Genomic DNA, 23,994 nt, shown 5'->3' on the forward strand with positions numbered 1-23,994 from the left:
GGAGAGTTAAGCCCCGAGAGGAGAAGTGTGCACATCTCCAGGAGCAGTCAAGTCCAAGGGGTTCTAGGGCTGAGGGGTGGGAAGGTAGAATCAGCCCTTCGAGGGCGCACGGGGTGGTGAAGCCACTACCAGGGGGCGTTACCGGGGCCGCGGCCCTAGGGGGCGGGGCACGCCAGACACCCGAGGGCAGTGTGTGAACCCTGACCTATAGTGTAGGGTGGGGAGCGCCCTTTCCCGCGATCCACCCTGTTGGCCCCGCCTCCCTGGCCCCGCCTCCCTGGCTCCCGCCCCACCCACCCCCGGCTCCGCCTCCACCCCGCCCCTCCTGCGGCCGCGGCCCCTTCCTCCAGCCGCTGGTGCTGTGGTGCTGTGGTGCTGTGGGGCCGCGGAGCCGCGCACCGCCGTCTCTATGGCCGGGGATCTGAGCGCAAAGGTGAGAGAGGCGTGGAGTGCGGGCGGCGGCGGTGCCCGGACCGGGGGGCGGGGGCCAGGCCAGGCCTTCCCACGTCTATTAAACCCGCCAAGCTGGGCCAGGCCTTCCTCACCGCCAAGTCCCCTGGTCCCGCGTAAAGGCTCTAGAGGGGCGCGGGCCAGGCCTCGGGCCGCGCTGGGCGCAGACCCGCCACCGCAGAGTCGGGAACTGGCGTGGGGCGGGGGCCCGCGTGGCGAACAGTGTTCCCTGGGATCTGGGTCACGTCTCCCAGCGTCTGGCTGCATCGAAGGAGAGCTTGTCCTCGAGCTGCAGCAGTAGAGACTGAGGTTAGACCTGAGGAGAGGAGAGAACCGCGGACTGTCCAGGATGGAGGAGAGAGGGGGTAGCGGGGGAGGGGCTCTCAGGCCAGGAGGGACCGCCATCCTACTGGGCAGAGGGAGATACCACCTACACTAGGCAGGTGGACATCTGGGATGAAGGTCGAGAGCCTGCCCATCCTACACTGATCCTGTTTGCGGGGTGGCTCCCCTCCTCAATTCCCTCCGCCCTAAGATCTAATAGAGGGAAGGTGGTCAGAGTTCAGGGGGCTGGCCCTGGGGGAGGAACCCAAGCTGTGGAACTGGGGGTGGAGTGTGGGATGTGGACTGGAGACCTTGAAGCCTTGTTGCCACTGGGGGAGGGGGGTGGCAGCTCCGCCCCACCCCCCTTTAGCCCCATCCTCCCTCCCAACAGGTTAAATGGGGGCTGAGAGCTCCTGCCCAACTCCCATATCTAGAACTGCAGTATACATGGGAGTAGAGGAGGACTAAGTTACACATTCCATTGCATCTTTACTTTGCTAAAACTAGGGGCCTCCTCCTGCCTGGGTTAGGTAGCCCCTCCCTCCCTTACAGAGCAGCCTTGACCCATGCACCCATCCTATTTGAGCATGCGAGGTCAGAAACTTCCCCCATCACTACACACACACACACACACACACACACACACACACACACTCACAAACACATACTTGGATTCTGGCCTTAGAATTGGGACTTTCGGGAAAGGAGGCAGGGTTCTGCTCTGCATCTCACCCCCAGTGGACACTGGCAGCCTCCAAGCCTGCAGTGAGAACTGGACCCCTGTATGTACATATGTTTGTCTCTGCGTAGATGTAACTGTGTGTTTGAGGACTGTGTGCATACGCATGTAGTTGATCCTTTTGCAAACATGACGGTGCCTGACCCACTATATCAATGGGTTTGTGTGCATGTCCCTACATGTACATGTGTATGTGCAGGACCCTCCTGTGAATAGGTGTACAATCCTTCATAGGGACATGTGTGGGTTTATAACCCTCCTTGTTAACCCTATAGGCTGGGTGACTTGCTGAACAAATGGGCATGTAAATACAACTTTACGTGTAAGTATGTATAAACATGTGGCAGGCCCTTTAGGTGAACATATGTGTGCACAAACCTCCCTGTGAATGTGTGTGTGCATGACTCTCCTGCAAGTACACGTGCTCACAGCCCTCTGATGAATATGTATGTGTGTGTGTACCTATGTGCATGCACATCACCCTCCTCTGGACATATGTGACTCGTTTAAACCTGTCTAAGTGTGCCATGCACCACACTCTGAGTGGCTCCTCTGACCTGGGCTGTGTTCTTCTTGCCCAATTCTAGAGGCTGATCCCTCCTAGCCATAGGGCTCCCCCACACCCCCGCTTCTGCACTAAGCAGACAGGAGGCCCAAAGGTAAACAGGTGTGCCTCCACAGTGAGAGGTGGGGCATGTGCTGTTTGCCTGGGGCCTCTTGCTGCCCCAGCCCCCACACCAGGGGCCCATGCCCCTTCTGTGAGCCTGGCACTCTCCTCAGTCTACTCATACTCCATTCTCCCCTCTCTGGGCTCTGCCCACCACAGTGGTGACCTTTACCTCTTGAAAAAACCCTCCAAATTCCTGTTCTCCCTCTGGCCAGTTCCCAGTCCCTTCCCTCTCTTCAAGGCCACATAGTTAATATTTGACCTGGAAGGAAAGGGAGAGGCCAGTTGCCCCCCTGGCCTTGTCTGATGAGATTGGGTGGGTCAGGTTTTTCTCCACCCCTAGCCCAGCCAAGCCTCAGGAACTTCAGAGATCAGGCCTATTACAGAGATCATATCAGACCTGCCACCTATCCCAACCCCACCCCCAGCTGGTTGGCGTGAGGGAGGGTCCAGGTGTGGGAATAGTCTCCAAGATGTGCCAGGAGAGGTGGCCAAGAGCTCAGGGATCCTATCGTTCACCTTTTACATGTTGCTCATGTCTCAATTAAGTGACCTTGCACACTAGAGGCTCCTGTACAGGTATTACAACTGTACAGCGGCGGGGGGTGGAGAGCAGAGGGAGGCAGATACACCCCGAGGTGCCTGTGAGTGCCTGTTTGCAGGTAGGGGCACGTGTGGATGCTTAGCCAGAGGGTATAGTACAGACTCGCATGGGCAGGGCAGAGATGTGCACCCCCTTGTAGAGGAATGCCGAGGAGGAGAAGTATCTAATTAAAGAGAAATTCCAGAGGGAGCTTTCAGGCCAGGGAAAAGAAAAAACAAAGGGAAAACAGGACAAAATAAACAAAGGCCCATTAAGCATCTCTGCCCAGGCCTTCCTGCATAAGGCACCCCCGCAGGCAGCAGGGGCAGCTGCTGCCCGAGTTGGGTCTCCCTGTTGGGAAAAGGCACTCTCCCTAGGAACCCGAGCTCCACCAAGATGGAGGCCTAGCCAAGCTTCTGACTCGGTCAGAGGAGGGCTATTACCTCGGGTTTGGGTTGAAGGGAGTCTAGGGTCTTGAAAGCGGACAAGTTCCACCCAACTTCCTGCATCAGAACAGCGAGGGGGACAGAATGGCTGAATCCATCTTCTTGTGGGAGTTTCGTAGATGCTGGGCCTCCTCCCTTTGGTACCACCTGAAGTCTGAGGGTAATGCTATCTACTTTCCATCCACACACAGATGAAAGGGCTTTTTTTCCTGTTTTTTTTTCTTCAGAAAACAGACCTCAGAGAACCAGGACTAGCCCTGCTGTCGGGGCAGGGTGACCCCATCAGTGACCTACAACCCCTCTGTGACCCCACAACTCCCTCTCACCATGGCGTTTGTATTTGATGCCGACAGGCAGCGTGTAATCCATCCCTCCTCTTGACCTCTTACCTGGGATTCCATGGCCACACAACCCTGTGATTCCATGTCTCCCCAATTCCAGGACCCTCCCTGGCCCCATGACTCCTGACCTTCTAAGTGACCTCCCTGGACCTTAACCCCTGTGACTGTTCTTCCCATCATCCCCTTAACTCTGGCCCTGGCTCCCCTTGGGGGTCTCGTTGGTCCGGGCCTCCCCAGGAAGATGTGGGGGAGGCTCTGGCCCCTCCTCCTGAGCTTCCTCACAGCAACTGCAGTCCCTGGACCTTTGCTGCGGAGACCATCCAGAGAACTAGATGCCACCCCGCGGATAACCATCCCCTACGAAGGTTAGACATCCCCAACCTCGAAAGGCAGCAGGAGCCAGGGCTGGGCGTGGGGAGGCAGCCCCAGAGCTGGGCTTATAGCTCCCCCTCTCCCCAGAGCTCTCCGGGACCCAGCACTTCAAGGGCCGAGCCCAGAACTACTCAACGCTGCTGCTGGAGGAGGCCTCAGCAAGGCTGCTGGTGGGAGCCCGAGGCGCCCTGTTCTCTCTCAATGCCCACAACATAGGAGACGGGACTCACAAAGAGGTCAGCCCCTGGAACCTGGACCACCAGAGGGTCTCCAGCTTCATCCAGCTCCTTGGGACCTCAACTTCCTGGAAACCCTGTCAGCCTTCCATAACCTCCTGGTCAGACAGCACTGCCCTTCCTGGCCCAGGTCTCCCTTACCTCCAATACTCTTCCTGAAACTTACCCCCGCCCTGGGGTCCTATCACCTTGTCCCACAGGTAATGGGGAAAGGCAAAAGCATTGGGTTCAATGCATCAGCCAATTCCCTTTACCGCCCCCTCCAGATTCACTGGGAGGCCTCCCCAGAGATGCAAAGCAAATGTCATCAAAAAGGGAAAAACAACCAGGTATGTGGTTCGCCCTCTCCCCAGCTCCTTTCCTCTTTCTTTTCAGTGGGGGATGTCAGGGTTGGTGGGGACACAGATGGAGAGGTACAGATCAGCCAGTCAGTTGCAGCAACCACAGTAAGCACTGTACGTGCCACTGGAGTGGCAGGCCCTGGGAGCAGTATTTTTTTTTTTTTTGGGAGCAGTATTTTTAATCCAAACGTCTGGTGACCTACTAGCTTGGTCTGAGACAGCATCTTAATCTCCTCTGGGCTCCCAAATAATAATCATGATAACAATAACTAATCTCTAGTAAGTGCTGACTTAGCTATTATCTCATTTAATTCTAAAATAATCCTATGAAATAGTATTATCCTCCATTTTACAGATGAGAAAAATGAGGCTTTGGTCAAGGAATAGCTCAAGTACCCAGTTTTCCGTGGAGGTGTATTAGTGAAGTGTCAGCCCTTTCTGGCTAAAGAACAGGGTGTCTGCAGGGGTCCTGTGTCTGGCTATGTAACATCCATCTGGAGAGCTTTTTACACAGTGGGTTGGGGTTTTTTTGTTTTTTTTTTTTTCTTGGCCACGACCAGGGATCAAAGCCACACCCTCTGCAGTAGAAGCACAGAGTCTTAACCACTGGACCACCAGGGAGATCCCTGGAGAGCTTTTTAAAAATACACATTCCCAAGGCCCACTGGCCTGGGGATTCTGATTCAGTGGGTCTGTGGTGGTGTCGAGGCAGCTGCATTTAAAGAGGCGTCTCCAGGAGATGCCATCAAAGGCTGCCTCTTAGTATAACATGGGTAGAAAATGGGGTTGGTGAGGCAGATGGAGCCGAGTTTATGGAGGGTTGTAAACACCCAGCTTGGGGTTTGGATTTTATTCTAGGACAATGGGCACCCTCACCATTTGACACTTTAGAGAGTCTCAAACTTTAATGTGCAGTGAATCACCTGGGTGTATTATAAATGCAGATGCTAACACAGTAGGTCTGGGGAAGGGCCTGAGATTCTGCAATTCTAACAAGCTCCCAGATGAAGCTGACACTGCTGGTCCCGAACCACACTTTGGCTTTAGAACATTTCCCAAAGCATGTTCTGAGGAGCATTGATTTTCAAAAGAGATGTTTAATATTTAGATGAGTTTGGGAAATGCTGCATGCTCAATCCCACAATGCACAGCAATACCCTTAAGGCTTTGAGGAGTCCTCAGTAAAGGTAGGTTTTACCTGTGGTTTCCTACTTATTTGACCACAGAATTCCCCCTCCCAGCTCCCCCGTTTTTTTAATGTAAACATCTTGGGGAAACACTGTTATAAGAATATTTATCTGGTCCCAGGCACTAGATGGCTTAAAACAGAGTGAGTCTGGAGGCACGAAAGGCAGTGAGGAGGTTGGGGGCATCATATGGGTCAGAGGAGGGAGGCCTGAGCAGGCTTGTGGAGAGGAGGGATGGATGCCAAAGTACTGCACCTAGTGAGGGAGTGGGATGAGACAAAGAGGCCTGCATGGACTCAAACCCTGGGTAATAGGCAGGAGGAGAAATCATTAACAAGGCAAAGAAGTCAAGAGGGTGGCAGCTTAGGGCATTTGATGGGCAGAGGAGGCCAGTGTGGCTGCAGTAGGGTGAATTAGGCCAGAGGAAGGGGTAGGGCCCTATCATGTAGGGCCGGGAGCATATGGGACCCTATGTTCAGGACTCTGGTGAGTCACTGAAGGGTTTTTAAATACAGCAGTGACATGATCTGGTTTACATTTTTTAAATATGCCTTGGAAAGTGGGTTGCAAGAGGGTGCTGACTGGTAGAATCTCTCTGGAAGGAAAATCCAGACAATGGTAACAGCAGTCTCCTTTGAAGGCAACAAGGATAAAAAGGAGACTGTTTACAACATATCCCTTTCTACCTTTTGAATTTTACACTGTGTGCATGTATTCCTCATTCACTGAATAAATAAATGGTTTCTGTAAAGAGTGGCAGAGAGTTGGGAGAACTGCCAGGTGGTCGTGTAGCTGCCCAGGGAAGAGGTGATGGTGGTAATTTGGACTAGGGTGGTGGTAGTGGAGGGGGAGTAGACCAAGTCATGAAACATGTAGGACAAAGACTTAATCACAGAGAGAGACTGAATGTGGGGGTGAGGGAATGGGAAGCAGCAAAGATGACGCCTGGTTGCTGGACTGAGTATGGGATGGACTGATGAAGTGAAGTGGGAAAGACTGGATGAACAGTTTTAAGAGGGAGGATGCAGGTGAGGGAGGGGAGGGGATGAGCTTGGTTTCTGACAGCATGAGTTTGACGTGTCTGTGGGGTATCAGGTGGAGCAATGGCTGGAACCTGGGGGTAGACTGGGTAGTGCCACCCCGAAGCAGGTGTGGGAGCTCCATGACTGGGGGACAGTGCTGAGGAGATGTAAGAGAGAAGCATCTTAGGGTGGTGAGAGCCCTTGGAGCCCCCGAACTGGGGGGTGCAGGGGACTACAGAAGATGCAGGAGAAGCCAGCCAAGTGTGTCAGGCAATCTAAGAGATAGCCAAGGGAAAAGGGGTCATGCCCCTGGGAGACCAAAGGACAGTGAGTTCCAGGGAATAGTCTGTGTTCTGGGCAGTGAGAAGGCCCACCAGGCTCTTGGAAAGAACTATTTGTCCTGTGGGTGGGGGCAAGAGGCAGACCACAAAGCTGGCCTAATGGAAGCAGTCTCTAAGGAGGCCCAGGGCTCACAGCCCTCCCCCACCTGTCCCACAGACCGAGTGCTTCAACCACGTGCGATTCCTACAGCGCCTCAATGCCACTCACCTCTACGCGTGCGGGACTCACGCCTTCCAGCCTCTCTGTGCAGCCATTGTGAGTATACCTGTCCCTGCCCTGATTGCTGGTCCCTGACCCTGGACTGGTCTGACCTTCGGCAACAACCCTGGCCTATCCTCAGGATCAATGACTTCTGGCCCTTCCTTCACTCCCCCAGGATGCTGAGGCCTTCACCTTGCCAACCAGCTTTGAGGAGGGGAAGGAGAAGTGTCCTTATGACCCAGCCCGTGGCTTCACAGGCCTCATCATTGGTAAGCATGCCCTCCTCCCCACATCGGCCCCTCATCCACAAGCATGCTGTTTGTGGGACATGGATCTCGTTGCTAGGACTTGCCACCCATGTGTTATGTGTCTTGTTTTGTGTGACATGTCTCTCATGGCTGGCATGTCCCTGCCTCAGATGGAGGCCTCTACACAGCTACTCGGTATGAATTCCGGAGCATCCCTGACATCCGCCGGAGCCGCCACCCGCACTCCCTGAGGACTGAGGAGGCACCAATGCACTGGCTCAATGGTTAGGAGGACGAGGCACAGGATGATGGGGGGCAGGGGACTATTTCTTCATCTTTACTCCCTTGGGCAGTTGACCATCCCATCCCCATATCCCCAGGTGATGGTGTCTATTCCTGTGTGTTGTTGAGTGAGGGCGGTTGGGGGAGATCCCAGCCTATCTCAGAAGCCACCTGAACTGCCTGACCCACAGATGCTGAGTTTGTGTTCTCTGTCCTGGTGTGGGAGAGCAAGGCCAGTGCAGTGGGTGACGACGACAAGGTTTACTACTTCTTCACGGAGCGTGCTGCTGAGGAGGGCTCTGGAAGCTTTGCTCAGAGCCGCAGCAGCCACCGTGTGGCCCGTGTGGCCCGTGTGTGCAAGGTGAGGAGGACTGAGGGCAGGGCCAGGGTGTAGAGGCTGAACCTCTGACCCTGGCCCCTGACCCCATGCCCCTACCTCCCCAGGGAGACCTGGGAGGGAAGAAGATCCTGCAGAAGAAGTGGACCTCCTTCTTAAAGGCGCGTCTCATCTGCCACATTCCACAGTATGAGACACTACGTGGTGTCTGCAGTCTGGAAGCTGACACCTCAGCCCGCACGCACTTCTATGCGGCCTTCACGCTGACCACACAGTGGTCAGTGCAGGGACAGTGGGGAGGCAAGGAACGGGGACAGCATAGGGGCTGGAGCAGAGGTCAGTGAAGATGAGATAGGATCCACTGGGGGGAGGCTGGCTGCAGACAGAGAACTTGAGGCACATCCAGTGGCCTGCTCACCCTCAGGAGAGGCCCTGTGGGCCTGGAGCAGGGATTGGTCAGGGTAACAGTGGGCTCCAGCCCACGCAGGTGGGCAGGCTCCATTCAGTGTGACTCAGCCCCCTCCCCTGTGTCCCGTCTCTAGGAAGACCCTGGAGGCCTCAGCCATCTGCCGCTACGACCTGGCCGAGGTGCAGGCTGTCTTCGCAGGCCCCTACATGGAATACCAGGATGGTGTCCGACGCTGGGGCCGCTACGAGGGAGGGGTGCCAGAGCCCCGGCCTGGCTCGGTGAGTGCCCAGGCCTGGGGTCAGTGCTGAGCAGACGGGACCCCTGAGAGGGGCAGGAGGTCTAGCCTTGTGGGGAGGACGGGCAGGTGGCAGAGTCCTGAGGTTCACCACCCCGTCCCCCACCACAGTGCATTACAGATTCATTGCGCAGCCGAGGCTACAACTCATCCCAGGACTTGCCATCTCTGGTCCTGGACTTTGTGAAGTTACACCCACTGATGGCTCGGCCCGTGGTACCCACACGCGGACGGCCCCTGCTGCTCAAACGCAGTGTGCGCTACACACACCTCACGGGGACACCTGTCACCACGCCAGCTGGACCCATCTATGACTTGCTCTTTCTGGGCACAGGTGCTTCTGACCCCTGGCCTGAGCCCTTTGGTGACTGCTGGCCTGAGTCCTTGATCCCTGTTGACCTCTAGCCCCCTGGATGACCCCTGATCACAAAACCCTGATGACCATTGATGTTGATTCTTCAATGAACACTCACTACTGGTCCCCAATGACCAATAGCTCTTGGTGATTGCTGACTCCTGTCACCAACCACAGTGACATTTGACCCTAGTCACTAATGCTTCTAAATCCAATAATTCTTGCCATGACTAGCTTGGAGTTCCCAATGTCCAGAGGGCCCACTGCTACTGGCCGAATCCTTGTCCCTGACCTCATGACTCCAAGCTGCTCCCATTAGGCTATTGCAGGGGGCTGAGAGTAGATTCCACTGTTGGAGTCTGACCTTCTGCCATTCTCATACCAGCTGATGGCTGGATCCACAAGGCAGTGGTCCTGGGCTCTGGGATGCACATTATTGAGGAGACACAGGTGTTCAAGAAGCCCCAGTCTGTGGAGAACCTGGTCATCTCTCCGACGCAGGTAGCCCCTGACTCGTGACCCTCAATATTCCGGCCTTGCCAGAATAAGTGGAGGGAGTGGGGAGGCTGGGCAGTGGCTGTGTGTGTGTGTCTGTAAGTGGGAGTGGGGTGTTGCCGACCAGCTGTCCTCTCTGGCTCCTAGCATAGCCTCTACGTGGGGGCCCCTGGTGGAGTCATCCAGCTATCACTGTCCAGCTGCTCCCGCTACCGCTCCTGCTACGACTGCATCCTGGCCCGGGACCCCTACTGTGGCTGGGACCCCGGCAACCATGCCTGCGTGGTGACCACCACCAGAGCCAACAGGTCCCAGGGTAGCAGGTGGGAGGCCATAGGGGGGTGTGAGGGTCCCCTTTGCCCAGGGGATCAGGGCCTGAGGGGTGGAGGAGGGCCTGCCAGCTGCAGGGAGTAGAAGCCAGTTGTTGGTAACAGCTTTACTGACCCTTCCACTGGGGAAACTGAAGCCCAGTTCTCCTTGTTCATAAATCCCAATCTTCTGTCTCCAGGACAGCACTGATACAGGACATAGAGAGAGGAAACCGAGGCTGTGAGGGCAACAGGGACACAGGTAAGTGACGTCACGGATGTGTGTGCGTCTGGCTGCATAGCCTGTCCTCTTTACCATTTGATGCTACTTGTATGTGCATGTATGTATCTGAATGGCTGTGTCTGTGCTTTCAGCGAGAATGACCCAGCACAGAGTAAATACTCGACAAACATTTGTTGCAAAAAAAAATTGTAAATAAGGAAACAGGTTCAAGATGTGAAGTTTTTTGTCACTTCTGGAGCTTACAGCCAAGTATATGCACAGGCAATCAAATGATCACACAACCAATTAATTACAATTATTTTCTTTGGTTTTTGTTACAAAAGGAATAATTACAACTATGACAAGGGCTTGCCCCAAGGAAGATCAGATGACCGAGCTGATAACTGAAGCAAGAGCAATAATCATAATAATAATCATAGCTAATATGTACTGAGTACTTACCATGCGCCAAGCACTGATCACTTACATCAACAATTTCATTTATTCTCAGAGCATTCCTATGAGAAAGGTGCCATTATTACCATCTCCGTGAGGGGCAATCTCTCTGGGGCACAGAGAGAATAAGTAAACTACCCAAAGTTAAATCAGCTATTAGGCAGTAGGGTCTGAATTTGAACCTGACCCCAAGCAGGCTGCCTGGAGTTTGCGCTTTTGATCACTGTTATGTTCTCTCCCCCAAGTTAACCGGGCAAATAGAGGGCATGGGGAGGGGGATGACACCCAAGTAGAGGGAAGAGCAGGCAGAGCAAGCTTGGTGTTTGAATAACAAGAGAAGAGGCTGGAGAAATGGGCAGGACTGTGTTGAGGCAGGGGAGTGGCATGATCAGCATAGTGTTTTTAAAAGGTTACCGCACTGCTGCATGGAGAATGGATTAGATGGGGGCCAGCAGTTGGGGAAGGAGAGACATGAACAGGTCTGAGATAGATTCCGGAAGCAGAATCTTAGTGAGGGTTAGACAGAAAGGTGAGGGGGAGAGAGAGCCAAGGGAAACTCAGGTTTCTGGGAAACAGCTGGTAGCACCATACATGGTGATGACAATTCAAGAAAAATACCTGGTGTAGGCTGGGAGGGAAATTGTGGCCTTGGTTCCTGTGACATGTCCAAGAGATGCCCAGCATGTGGAAGGTATTCAAATCTGATGCTCAGAAGAGAACTCTTTGTTGGAGGTAGAGATGAGGAATCATTGGCAGATGTCAGGAATTGAAACCACTGAGAAGGGCCAACGTGAACCTTGTGTGGGAGCATGAGCACAGAGCTTAGTCAGTTGTCACCGTAATTCCAGATTCTGTGCTTGGTGCTGGGGACCTAACAGTGAACCAGCTGGCTTGCCATCTACAATGCCTTCCCAGGACAGGCAGGCAATGACCACTTCTCCTGTCCCCCGCTCCCTCCAGGGCCACCACCACCACTGAAGACCCGTTCTGTGCTCCGGGGTGATGATGTCCTATTGCCCTGTGACCAGCCATCCAACCTGGCCCGGGCCTTGTGGATGCTCAATGGGAGCATGGGCCTGAGTGATGGGCAGGACGGCTACCGCGTGGGTGTGGATGGGCTGCTGGTAACAGACACACAGCCTGAGCACAGTGGCAACTACGGCTGCTATGCTGAAGAGAATGGCCTCCGCACCCTGCTGGCCTCCTACAGCCTCACAGTGCGGCCAGCCACTCCTGCCCCTGCTCCACAGACCCCTGCAATGCCTGGGGCACAACTGGCGCCTGATATGCGGCTGCTCTATGTGTTAGCCATTGCTACACTTGGTGGCCTCTGCCTTATCCTGGCTTCCTCCCTCTTCTATGTGGCCTGTCTTCGGAGAGGTGGACGAGGACACCGACAGAAATACTCACTGGGTCGGGCCGGCCGGGCAGGGGGCTCTGCTGTGCAGCTGCAGACAGTGTCAGGCCAGTGTCCTGGAGAGGAAGATGGTGATGATGGGGAGGGGGCTGGGGGCCTGGAAGGTGGCTGCCTCCAGATCATCCCCGGGGAGGGGGCCCCAGCCCCGCCACCCCCGCCACCCCCACCGCCACCAGCTGAGCTGACCAACGGGCTGGTGGCACTGCCCAGCCGGCTGCGCAGGATGAACGGCAACAGCTACGTGCTCCTGAGGCAGAGCAACAATGGAGTGCCGGCAGGGCCCTGCTCCTTCGCAGAGGAGCTCAGCCGCATCCTGGAGAAGAGGAAGCACACACAGCTCGTGGAGCACCTGGATGAGAGCTCTGTCTGAGCCCAGCCTCCCAGGACAAATGCTCTTCCAAACCAGCCTGCCTGCCCCAGGCTGGGCCGCTGCCTCCCCAGCACAGACACCCTACCTTCATCCCCGCAACTCCAGGCCCTTCTCCCAACTTTGTGATGTCCCTGTGGGGCTGGCCAGTCAGGCCCAGTCAAAGCCCCCTTCTCAGTCTCCACGGACCCATCTATGAGCAGCCCAGGCCAACCGGTGCTCCTCAGAGGTAGGTGCTCCCTCAGGCTCTGCAGACCCAGACCCAGCTCGTTCCCTTTTAACCTAAGCACTTGGGAGGAGAGGATGCCATCCTCCTGCCCCATTCATCTGCTCAAACCCTTCTTCTTTCTCCCAGGCAGGGCTCTGCAGGTCCAGATGGCCTCAATGTCACCACCCTCTGCATGGCCCTATGTGCTGGATGGTCCTGAAAACAGACAAGACCTCTGCCAGCCACCAGAGCCACCTGAGCCCTGTGTACATTCACCTGTGCACGCGGAAGAATGTCTATCAGCTGGGCTGCAGGACCCACACCCCCACTTCCTGGTGCATTCTTGTTTCATCCCTTCTTCTGGACTTTGGGTACCCTCCCAATTGCCACATCCCATCCTACCTAGTCCTCTCCTGCAGTCCCAGCCCCATGTGATGACCTCTTTGGCAAGAGCTTGCGAACAGGCCAGCCTGGGGAGGTAAGACTACTGCATCATTCCCTCTTCTCCCTTAATGTGCAGCCCTTGTAAGTCAGCCTCCTTACCCCCTTAGTCACTCTCAAGAGTGACAGAGACAGTTCCAGGCATGGTCTTCCTCATGCACATGTGCTTACATTTCCACTCACATGCACCTTCTGAGCCTCCCCTTGCTGCTTTGGACCTGTGTCTGTTGGGTTTGGTCCATGAACATTTCAGAGGGAGAGCTCTCTCCCATTTAGCTGTCCTCACAGACACTTCCTTAGGACGGGTGACCAACACTGCACTCAATGAGCCAGCCTCCCTTTTGGGGACCAAACATTTGCTATCCCTAGACCAGAGCAGGGGGAGAAGAGATCTGATGTCTCACCTGGCACATGAAGCCCGTTCTTGGAACTATGCAAAGGAAAGAGGCTGGGAGTTTGGATGCTTGGCTCCCACCCCTGTCCTACCTCACCGGGGCACTTTCAGGGTCCAGGGGCCTCTGAAGTCTCCAGGCCCATATGGGACAATCAAAACCTGACTGAGCTCCCCCATTCCCCTTGGGTGAGGATGACTGTTATTTTTGTAGCTGAGAACGTGGAGTCCCACGGATTTTTACTGCCCTTCACCCAACCTCTCCCCCCTCTACCCCACAATGAATGTATTTATTGTAAACCGGCTACCATTCTTTAGGAATGCCCCCGCTCACGACCCAGGGAGGCGGGAGAGGCATGTGACAGAGTGGGGAGGCTGGGCTCAGTTCCTCCCCCCACTGTTGGTTAATAAATACCCTCTTTCCCCACAGCTATGAGTGGTCTGCTTGGTCTAGACTGGTCTTCTCCTGATCACCAGGGGACAGGCTTCTGAGCCTATGGTAAAGGTGCTACAGGGTTGGCTTTGCTTCCCATAAAACCATTTGCAGAGGAAATTGGGATCCTCAGCTTCCATCCTGACTGTCCTGGGCAGGTACAGTCCTTTTTTAAAGGCTCTCACTATTTATTGATCATGGTGATAAAGGGATGACAAACAAAATTACGACAGTTCAACAATTCATACAACAGTTTCTAGGTTTTTACCTCCTGGCTCTTTTTCTCACCATCTCCCCCCGTCTCTCACCTCATTTTTAGCTAAGCCTAGAAGTTGCTGCCTATTTATCAGCTGGCCTGAGAATCACTCTCTCCAAGGGTCAAGCAAGCCTAGATTAATCACATGGCCTTTGATACTACACCATTCTGAAGAGTTATTATTCATTTTGCTTCTGGTTTTAAGACAAAAAATGGCATTATAGTTTAAATATGCACATATTTTGAAGTAGACTTCAAGTGTGACCTTGACAAGTTTATTAACATCAGTTTTCTAATCTACACACAAACATTCACAGATATAAAGGGCCTAGCCCAATGCCATGCTCACAGCAGGGTATAAGGTACTAGCTCTCTCTTGGTCAATGGCTGCAAAAACAGGACATAAGGGATTCTTCAGAAGCCAGCCTTAAATCCTCTCACTGTGATTTGAGATCACTATTATCAATTTGGATTTAAGAAATGAAGATCCAGTAAAATCTGAAGACTCTCGGGTTTCAGAGATGTCAGCTGGATCAGAATTAGGAGACTCACAGTCACTGCCCCTCACAGTGGACATCAAAAAGAAACAGGCAGCTCTTCTTTATCCTAAGCAAAAGCTTTGGCGTCAGCTTCCCCTTTGGTGGGCTCCATCTGTCTCCCGTGAACCAAACCAGAAGGAAGAACCACCTCTACTGGGGTCAGTCCAAACCCGGGGGCTGGAGTAGGCGGAGCAACTCTTCACTGTGTTAGCCGCTAGGCTGGGGCAGGATCCTGGACCTCTCGAGGGCGCAGCCCGCCCAGCGTTGTCGGTTTGTTGGTGAACGGATGCCACTGGCCCTGGATGCTAGGGCTGTCCGTGTGGAAGGGCTTGCGGATGCGGATCACGTCCAAGCCCGACTGGTCCGCCAGCTTCTGCACCAGCGTGGCGATCTCCTCGACCGACTTGCAGTGGATGCTCTCCTCGCGCACAGACCCGTTAACTGGCCGAAGGGAGGTGGGGATAAGAGGAAGCGGGTCAGGGGTCACACGAGCGGCAGGCAAGCGGGCCGAGCCCCACGACGCCTCCCTCCAGCCCTCGTCCGGCCCCACTCACGGTATTCGGCCACTACTCTGGGCACGCAGCACGGCCGCGGGTTCACGTATATTACGACCCCGGGGTTCCTGCGGGCGAAGTCGGTCACCTCCCGTTCTACGAACTCCCTGAGGGACCGGAGAAGGGTGAGCAAGGTGACCCCCTGACCCGGGGCAACCTCGGCCTGGAGTCGCACCTCCGCGCCCTTCCCCGGCTCACCTGGCGCCGCGGGACGAGGGCGCGTCACGGCTGAGGCTAAAACTGAGACGCTGCAGCTGCTGCACGTAGCGACCCAGCCCGTTGTGCAGGACACTGGTCAGGAAGCGGCTCGCGCTCCCGCGCGCCGTCATGGCCGCAGCTCCGAAGCCGTCGAGCCCGGCCTCGCGGTGGGGGGGCGGGACTAACCCGAGGCTTCCTCTTCCGGGAACACTGGCGCCGCGGCAGTTTTGTTTCCGAGGTTGTGGCTAGTGGCGCGAGTGACCCATGTTGCAGGCGACAGGGGCAAGACGAGAGTGGTGACTCGGGGCCGGGGTCAGGAGCGGCGGAGCTCATAGCAGTGGAGCCGAGAAAGCCACGCGGCGGTGGCGCGGCAGGCGTCCCTCTGAGCGCGGAGCTCGGCGGGAGCGAAGGAGTGGCGCTCAGGTTGCCTGATGTCCCCTTGAGTGAAGGAGCGGCGGAGCGGTCCTCTAGCAGGGGACCCAGAGGAGAGGGACTACGGAAGGGACGCAGGCGGCCGCAGAGATGAGGACGACGAGGAGGGGCAGTGGAGGGGCGGTAGTGGCGAGGAGATGATCGAGAAAAACCGCATCGGCGACGGGCGGCGCGGAGGGGAGGCGGCGGGGGGAGCAGCTGTGGAGGATCTCAGAGGTAGGGAACCGGCCAAAGGGACGCGGACGTGAAAGGGCCGTGTCCTCTGGCATAGATGTGAGGTGGCAATGTAGAGGGGCTGAAGAGGATTCAGAGGGAGAAGAGAGCTGCGTGCAGGATCCTTAGGGTCTGACCTAGTAGTGAAGGCACCCGAACCGGGCACCTAAGGCATTTCAAGCAGTGACTTCCCCCGCTTGACTAGGAATGTGGGTCCTCCTCCGAAGTGGGTACCCCCTCCGTATCCTGCTGCCACTGCGTGGGCCGTGGATGGGGTGGAGGGCCCTGCCACGAAGCTTGGCCCTGGGCCCTCCTCGCAGACGGTACAGGAAGGAGGCTCTCGCCGCCTTGGAGGTACCAGTGTTGCCTGTAACTGCAACTGAAATCCGGCAATATTTGCGGGCCCATGGGATCCCCTTCCAGGATGGGCACAGCTGCGTGCGGGCACCTAGTCCCTTTGTGGGGGCCTCGAAGCTCAAGGACGAGACTGGTGCTGCCACTTCCTTCAGCCTCTTCATTGACAAGACCACAGGTCGCTTTCTCTGCATGACCAGCCTAGCAGAGGGAAGCTGGGAAGACTTCCAGGCCAGCGTGGAGGGGCAAGGGGATGGGGCCCGAGAAGGGGTCCTGCTTAGTGAGGCCCCAGAAGCTGAGGACAGTGAGGAGGTCCAGAGGATCTGGGACCGAGCCGTACCTCTCTGGGAGCTGCCTGAACCAGAGGAGGCCCAGCTGGCTCGCGTGATGTTTGGCCTCACCAAAGTGACAGATGACACACTCAAGCGTTTCAGTGTGCGCTATCTGCGGCCTGCTCGCAGCCTTGTCTTTCCTTGGTTCTCCCCTGGAGGTTTGGCATTACGAGGCCTGAAGCTACTAGGGGCCAAAGGCCAGGGTGACAGAGTGCACTATGTGGAGACCACCATTCCCCAGCCTGGTGCCTTCCACAACCTGTTTGGGTTACCACTGATCAGTCGTCGAGATGTTGAGGTGGTGCTGACGAGTCGTGAGCTGGACAGCCTGGCCTTGAGCCAGTCCACAGGGCTGCCCACCCTTGCCCTACCCCGAGGGACAGCCTGCTTACCCCCTGCCTTGCTTCCTTACCTCGAACAGTTCCGACGCATTGTGCTCTGGCTGGGGGATGACCTTCGGTCCTGGGAAGCTGCCAAGTTGTTCGCCCGAAAACTGAACCCCAAACGATGCTCCTTGGTGCGGCCTGGGGACCAGCAGCCCTCTCCCCTGGAGGCTCTGAACCAAGGCTTAAATCTTTCTCGTATTCTGCGTACTGCCCTGCCTGCCTGGCACAAGTCTATCGTGTCTTTCCGGCAGCTTCGGGAGGAGGTGCTAGGAGAACTATCAAATGTGGAGCAGGCAGCTGGAGTTCGCTGGAGCCGCTTCCCCGACCTCAATCGTCTCTTGAAGGGACATCGGAAGGGCGAGCTGACGGTCTTCACAGGTGACCCTTTGGGAAATCACTGCTTGGGCAGGTTTGGGGGCAGAGGGTCAGATGACTGAAGCATGTGGGTTTGGGCTACAGTAAATGTTGAAGAGGCGCCTTCCCCTCCCAACTTTGAAGGCTCCGTGCGTGTCTTGGTTTCAAGGGTAGGGCTTTACTCCTCACCCGGGTCTGTGTTCAACCCCCCATGCAGGGCCGACAGGCAGTGGAAAGACAACATTCATCAGTGAATATGCCCTGGATTTGTGTACCCAGGGAGTGAACACGCTATGGGGTAGCTTTGAGATCAGCAACGTGAGACTAGCCCGGGTCATGCTGACACAGTTCGCTGTGGGGCGACTGGAAGAGCAACTGGACAAATATGACGAGTGGGCCGACCGCTTTGAGGACCTGCCCCTCTATTTCATGACTTTTCATGGGCAACAGAGCATCAGGTGAGATTCCCAGGCCTGGAGCTTTCAAAGAATAGGAGGGTGGGAGAACAGACTCGCAGCAGAGTTTTCTGACTGCCATGGTCTGGAGATTACTTGTAACTGACTCTTGAATTCATTGTCTCTTCCTCTTCCCAGGACTGTAATAGACACAATGCAACATGCAGTCTACGTGTATGACATTTGTCATGTGGTTATCGACAATCTGCAGTTCATGATGGGTCATGAGCAGCTGTCCACAGACAGGTGACATCCTCCTCTTGTCTAGCTGTAACCCACTTAAACACACATCTTCTCAGGCAGCTGGCCTTTGGGCAGACACACTGTACTCTTGCTTCCTGACATATGTGCAGGAACATACCATCCCATATGTATTTCTGTCTTTGTAGAGGTGTGGGGTGTGGCAGTGGGAAGTATGGACAGGGACTTAAGTGTGAGTCCTTGGGTAGAGGGAAGTAGAGTGAGGTTGTGGTGGTTTGCGGGGAGATGTGAACGAATCAGGAGTATGTGTTTGTTCTTGTCCTTCTGTGTCTGGTAACCTCTTTGTTGGGTAGGATTGCAGCTCAAGACTATATCATCGGGGCTTTTCGGAAGTTTGCCACAGACAGTAGCTGCCATGTGACACTGGTCATTCACCCCCGGAAGGAAGATGATGATAAAGAACTACAGACAGCATCCATTTTTGGCTCAGCCAAAGTAAGTGGGCTTTAGAGGAGCTCAAGCTATGGAAAGTAGAGGGGGCAGGTGTGACCAGGGACAGCCCTCATTCGGCCTTAAATCATCTTGACTGTCCATCTGGAACAGGCAGGAGGCAGCTTGCCTCTGGGGCCATGACATGAGGAACACATGTGCTAGAATACAAAGGCTGATAATGGTTAGTCCTTTGCCCTCCTTGACCTCCAGGAACTCACATATTCTATGGGGAAAAGAGGGAGACAGTGAGGGACTTCCCTGGCGGTCTGGTGGTTAAGACTCCGTGCTTCCAATGCAGGGGGTGCAGGTTCAATCCCTGGTCAGGGAACTTAGATAGGATACGCCACGTGGCACAGCCAAAAAAAAAAAACGGGGAAAAAAGGAGACAGTGATTACAACTCAGTATGATAAGAGCTATGATAGGCAGCACAGGTATTGCGAGAAAAGAGAAAAGGCATCTGAGTCAGCCTGGGGGGAGACTTCCTAGAAGACGTGTCAACAGAGGTTGGGTTGGGTTTTGTCAGACAGTAGGTGTTAAATAAGCAAATAAGTGTGGAGCCTTCTGGGCAGCGGGACCAGCCGGATCCTGGAGCTTCCAGTGGTACACTGAGTGCCTATTACACGCCAGGCCTGGGCTGGGCACGGGGAATACAGGGCAAGGAACACAAACTATGTGCCACAATGGAACAGACATGGAACTGGGGAAGAGAATAACACAGAAGTGGAAAGATGGTAGTGCCTTTTTTATTTACAGGGATCAAGAATGGTCTCTCTGATGAAGTGTAACATTTAGACCAGGACCTAAATGATAAGGAGCTCGGGTTGAGTGAGCTGTGGAGCCAGAAGTGTTAGCAGCAGAGGGAACAGCGTGTACACAATCTGGGACAGCAAAAGGGTTGTCAGGGAACTAAAAGACTCAAGTGGCCCCAGCATTCTGGTCAGTAGTTCAAAGAGCTTTGGTGATGGGGGAAGTACTTTTCCCTTCCCCCATTCTTGATATTCCTCCCTGCACCTTCAACCTGCCTTTGTGCTTCTCTTATATGTCTTCTCACTGCTTCTTCCTCCTTCTGCCCCTTTTCCCCCAGGCAAGCCAGGAAGCGGACAATGTTCTGATCCTGCAGGACAGGAGGCTGGTAACTGGGCCAGGGAAACGGTATCTACAGGTGTCCAAGAACCGCTTTGATGGAGACGTAGGTGTCTTCCCACTTGAATTCAACAAGAGCTCTCTCACCTTCTCCATACCACCAAAGAGCAAGGCCCGGCTCAAGAAGATCAAGGATGACAATGGGCTAGTGGCCAAAAAGCCCTCTTCTGGCAAAAAGGGGGCTGTGCCCCAGATCTCTGAGACTCACTCTGACCAGGTCCCCAACCCCAACAAGCCAGACCTCTCCAAGCCTTCAAGGTGAAGGCATTGCAGAGCTGGACGCTGAAACGAGCCTGCCAGGACAGGCTGGGGTAGAGACTCTTTCTTAGTCCTCTGCTAGGGCTGCCTCTGTCCTGTAGTTGTGAGCTATGGGCCCTTCTCAATCTGAGGGGCCTAGCCTAGGGCAGGGTTTCATTGCAGGAGAATTCAATTTAGCAAATATTTGAGAACCTACTGTGTGCCAGGTTTTGTTCTACATCCTGCGAATATAGCACTGACAAAACAGATGAGGTCCCTGCTTCCACAGAACCTGTAATGTGGTAGAAGAGACAAGATAAACAATGAACAAATACATACAAAACATAGTTTTAGATAGTGAAAAATGCTCTAAAGGAAAAAACAGTACAGTAATGTGATAATGCTTACAGGCTAGTTTAGATTATGATCTGAAAAGGTGTCTCTGAGCAGAGGACATTTGAGCTGGGGCCTCTGAAGAACTAGGATTGAGCCATGTGAACATCTGGAAAAAGGAATCCAGGCAGAGGGAAAAGTAAATACAGAGGCCCTGAGGTGGGAATGAGCAAGTTGAGGTAAAAGCAGTGGGGTCAGGCCCCCTGAACCTGGAGGGGAATAGGGCACTTCTTGCCAAAACTCCAGCCCAGGCTTTCAGAGCCAAGGGGTGACATGGTGGATACCAGTCTCCTCTGCTCCCCACTCTGGAGCCTACCCTGAGGTGGTGCTTACTACCATTGGATCTAGGTGCTCAGCCCTTATAATACCAGGGACAGCCGCAAAGGTGGAAGCCTGGAAGAGAGCCATGGAGGGGAGCTGTGAGCCCAGGGTGCCTGCCGTCTAGACACTCATTCCATGGTGTGCTGCCTTGGACTGCTGGAGTGGCTGCAATCATGACTTTTTGTAGAGCCTTTTCCAGTTTTACTGAAAAAAGTTTCCATTGCCTTTGTTTCTGTGCTTTTTCTTATTTGACCACTAGGTGTCACCCCAGTCTTTAACTGGATTTTCCTCTCACTTTGACTTGGGAGCAGATAGGTCCCCTCCCCCACCCTGTCTGAGCTGCGCACTCCCAAGAAAGCAGGGGTATTAAAGGGTCTTCATGCATGCACACCCTTATATCTCTTTGTGGCCTAGGGAAGACTGGATGGTGCTTCTTTATCTCTGTCTTCCCTGAGGATCTCCATGTGATCCCTGGCAGAGGTGTGGGTCACTGGGCCCCATGCCTAAGGCTTTGCCTGACCAGCTGTCCCTCTGTGACATGAGCCACTCACTGACCTCTCATCGTGGACCCAAGCTCAGCATATTCTTATCTGGCCACCCCCCAGTACATTTCCCTCCTCTTGTACCCTCTCAGCTTTTCTCTTATGTTAGTGTGTGTCAGAACTGGGGCTCTTGTTTAAAAATGCAGAACCTATTTTTTTAACATCTTTATTGGAGTATAATTGCTTTACAATGGTGTGTTAGTTTCTGCTGTATGACAAAGTGAATCAGCTATATGTATACATATATCCCCATATCTCCCTCTTGCATCTCCCTCCCACCCTCCCTATCGCACCCCTCTACATGGTCACAAAGCACCGAGCTGATCTCCCTGTGCTATGTGGCTGCTTCCCACTAGCTAGCTATTTTACATTTGGTAGTGTATGTGTGTCCATGCCACTCTCTCACTTTGTTCCAGCTTACCCTTCCCCCTCCCTGTGTCCTCAGGTCCATTCTCTACGTCTGCATCTTTATTCCTGTCCTGCCCCTAGGTTCTTCAGAACCTTTTTTTTTTTTTTTAGATTCCATATATATGTGTTAGCATACGGTATTTGTTTTTCTCTTTCTGACTTACTTCACTCTGTATGACAGTCTCTAGGTCCATCCACCTCACTACAAATAACTCTTATTTCATTTCTTTTTATGGCTGAAGGAATCGTCATTTTTAAGAAACCCTGCTGGAGATTGTAAGATAACTTACCCAGAGACCTGTCAGAAATATTGCTAAGGGACTTACCTGGTGGTCCAGTGGCTAAGGCTCTGGTGCTTCCAATGCAGGGGGCCCGGGTTCAATCCCTGGTGAGGGAACTAGATCCCACATGCCGCAATTAAAAAAAAGAGATCCCACCTGCTGCAACTAAGACCCGGTGCAGCCAAATAAATAAATATTTTAAAAAAGAAAGAAAGAAATCTGCTTCTAATGAAAAAAAATTTTTTAAAGAAATATTGCTAAATGGTGACACTTTCCCATCTCACTTTCTCTGATATCCTAAAGTCTGTTTCCCTTTAGATTTGCCTGCAAGCGTGATGAGAACGCCAAGATGTTCTAAGGGGGCTGGGGAGAAGCCTTTTGTAAAGGGTGGTGGGGCCAGTGGGGTTCCTGCTTCCTGAAAGCAGGGCTGCTTTATCAAGGTTTCCCTGTCAACCTAAGAGGGGGCTCTGGAACCCTGTGGAATGGTCTGGGGTCTCTGGTCTGTGGTGTGTGAAAACTGTGGCTACAGTTGTCTCCTGAAACACCCTGGAGCAAAGCTGTTCTCTGGGGGGAGGGAGGGGGGACCTCCTCCAGGGCCTCCCTTCTTGGGGGTCCCTCCCAGACTGGCTGGAGCCAGGCCTCCTAATCCTGCAGTAATCATTCCCAGCCGCTGGCTGGTCTAGGCCTCAACCAGGGTCTATAACGTTGAACATCAGCCATGCCTTCCAGAGGCACACCACCAGGTCAGTCCTACCTATAAGGATGTGGGTTCCATATTCTGGATGCCTGGTGTGTTCTCAGGAAATCCTTTAGGGATTTCCATTAGGGGACTTTTGTGAGGTCTCTGTGTGAATTGGGGTTAGAGGGATAGATACACACGTGCCTGTCTTGCCCCACCCTCCTAGCAGATACCCCCCACACTGCACAAACCAGAATGGGGGGGGAGGGGAAGCTAATGCTCCCCCAGCCCCACCCCCTATACAAACACATTCCATTCCACACCTGCCTTGAACTCCTCACATCAAAATTAGCCCAAAGGGTGTTCAGGAGTCCCTGGAGACTAGAAAGCAGTAGTTAATCCCTGGGTCCTGTGTAAGATCCCTGGGAGTCACTGTCCCTGTACATAGCCAGAGTGAATTGAGGCAAATTGCCTGTGCCCAGCTGGACATTAAGAATCTTCCTGAGAGCTGAGGAAGAGCCTGGCCCAGCAGAGTCCAGCTGGATTTGCAGCCTTGTCCTCAGATTCATTGTCACACTCGCCTGTGAGGGGCAAGCCTTGGTCCTCCGTCCCTTTACTGGGAATGGGTTTGAGAAGGGACTAAACTCACAGGACTCCTGCTGCCCAAGTACTCAGGCTGCAAATACGGCCCAGATACCTGTAGACATCACAGGCTGCCTTGAGTGCCATGGAGGGTGGGAGCCCTCGGTGCCTCCCTGCAATACAGGTTAACTTCCTGTTTGTGCCTGTGGGTGGAACTTTATGAGCCTGAGAGAAACCTGGCCATACTCCGTAGGGGCCAGAACTGGCAAGCCTGCTCACCTGGGCAGACACCTACTCCAGGGGAGGGGGAGACGCTGGTTCTGCTCGGGCAGCCCCAGCCCCGAGGTGTGTGTGAGGAAGGGCGGGGTCTGTTTTGGTGAAACCCGAGCCTTCTTTGTCTGATTCCCAGGGGTTTCCCCTGTGTCTGGGGGGTGGGCTGAGAGTGGACCAGGGTGGGCTCCCTACAAAGCAGAGGAGGGTGGCAGTAAAGCCCTATAGCCAACTTGGTCAGGGCAGCCAGGTAGCTTAGCTTGGCTGTCGCGCCACTGGCCCCTTCGTAAGTCAAAAACCAAATCCAGTAAGCTGTGAAGTCAGAGGCCAGAGGGGCAGTCTTGGGCCACCGTTGAGCCACAGCTGGGCTGGGTACTGGGTCGGCTGTTGAGGGGGTGCTGCGCAGACCACTCCCCTGCCGGGGTCGGGGGCGCGGCCTTAGCCGCCCCGCCCCG

General features: G+C 54.3%; 3 protein-coding genes across 6 annotated transcripts; 2 read left to right on the forward strand and 1 right to left on the reverse strand.

Moving 5' to 3' along the window:
* Window positions 1–319: 319 nt before the first annotated feature.
* SEMA4G (semaphorin 4G) lies at window positions 320–12,592 on the forward strand. Of its 2 annotated transcripts, none has more exons than XM_082407196.1 (15): window positions 320–433; window positions 3,437–3,915; window positions 4,010–4,158; window positions 4,425–4,487; window positions 7,207–7,305; window positions 7,427–7,520; window positions 7,670–7,783; window positions 7,973–8,142; window positions 8,226–8,395; window positions 8,661–8,805; window positions 8,934–9,156; window positions 9,563–9,678; window positions 9,820–9,995; window positions 10,181–10,242; window positions 11,620–12,592. In XM_082407196.1, the coding sequence occupies exons 2-15, from the start codon at window positions 3,792–3,794 to the stop codon at window positions 12,444–12,446; spliced, it is 2,532 nt and encodes an 843-aa protein (XP_082263322.1). In that variant the 5' UTR covers window positions 320–433; window positions 3,437–3,791; the 3' UTR covers window positions 12,447–12,592. The 2 variants fall into 2 exon arrangements, with proteins under 2 accessions (XP_082263322.1, XP_082263323.1); XM_082407197.1 differs by having other exon boundaries at window positions 9,820–9,980.
* Window positions 12,593–12,909: 317 nt separating this feature from the next.
* Window positions 12,910–21,002, forward strand: TWNK (twinkle mtDNA helicase). 3 transcript variants are annotated; one of them, XM_082407199.1, is made up of 6 exons: window positions 12,910–13,129; window positions 13,914–14,074; window positions 17,752–17,992; window positions 18,128–18,235; window positions 18,544–18,685; window positions 19,768–21,002. In XM_082407199.1, the coding sequence occupies exons 3-6, from the start codon at window positions 17,871–17,873 to the stop codon at window positions 20,086–20,088; spliced, it is 693 nt and encodes a 230-aa protein (XP_082263325.1). In that variant the 5' UTR covers window positions 12,910–13,129; window positions 13,914–14,074; window positions 17,752–17,870; the 3' UTR covers window positions 20,089–21,002. The 3 variants fall into 3 exon arrangements, 2 of the variants coding, with proteins under 2 accessions (XP_082263325.1, XP_082263324.1); XR_014248959.1 differs by lacking the exons at window positions 12,910–13,129; window positions 13,914–14,074 and adding exons at window positions 15,681–17,558; window positions 19,437–19,619 and having other exon boundaries at window positions 19,768–19,889; XM_082407198.1 differs by lacking the exons at window positions 12,910–13,129; window positions 13,914–14,074 and adding an exon at window positions 15,686–17,558.
* MRPL43 (mitochondrial ribosomal protein L43) lies at window positions 14,432–15,651 on the reverse strand. Its single transcript, XM_082407210.1, has 3 exons — window positions 15,464–15,651; window positions 15,266–15,372; window positions 14,432–15,152 (listed from the first exon to the last, which is right to left on the reverse strand). Exons 1-3 carry the CDS (start codon window positions 15,592–15,594, stop codon window positions 14,926–14,928), a joined length of 465 nt encoding a protein of 154 aa, XP_082263336.1. The 5' UTR covers window positions 15,595–15,651; the 3' UTR covers window positions 14,432–14,925.
* Window positions 21,003–23,994: the final 2,992 nt, after the last annotated feature.

Source organism: Balaenoptera borealis (assembly GCF_965194805.1).
Source record: "Balaenoptera borealis genome assembly, chromosome: 10".
Taxonomy (NCBI): Eukaryota; Metazoa; Chordata; class Mammalia; order Artiodactyla; family Balaenopteridae; genus Balaenoptera; species Balaenoptera borealis.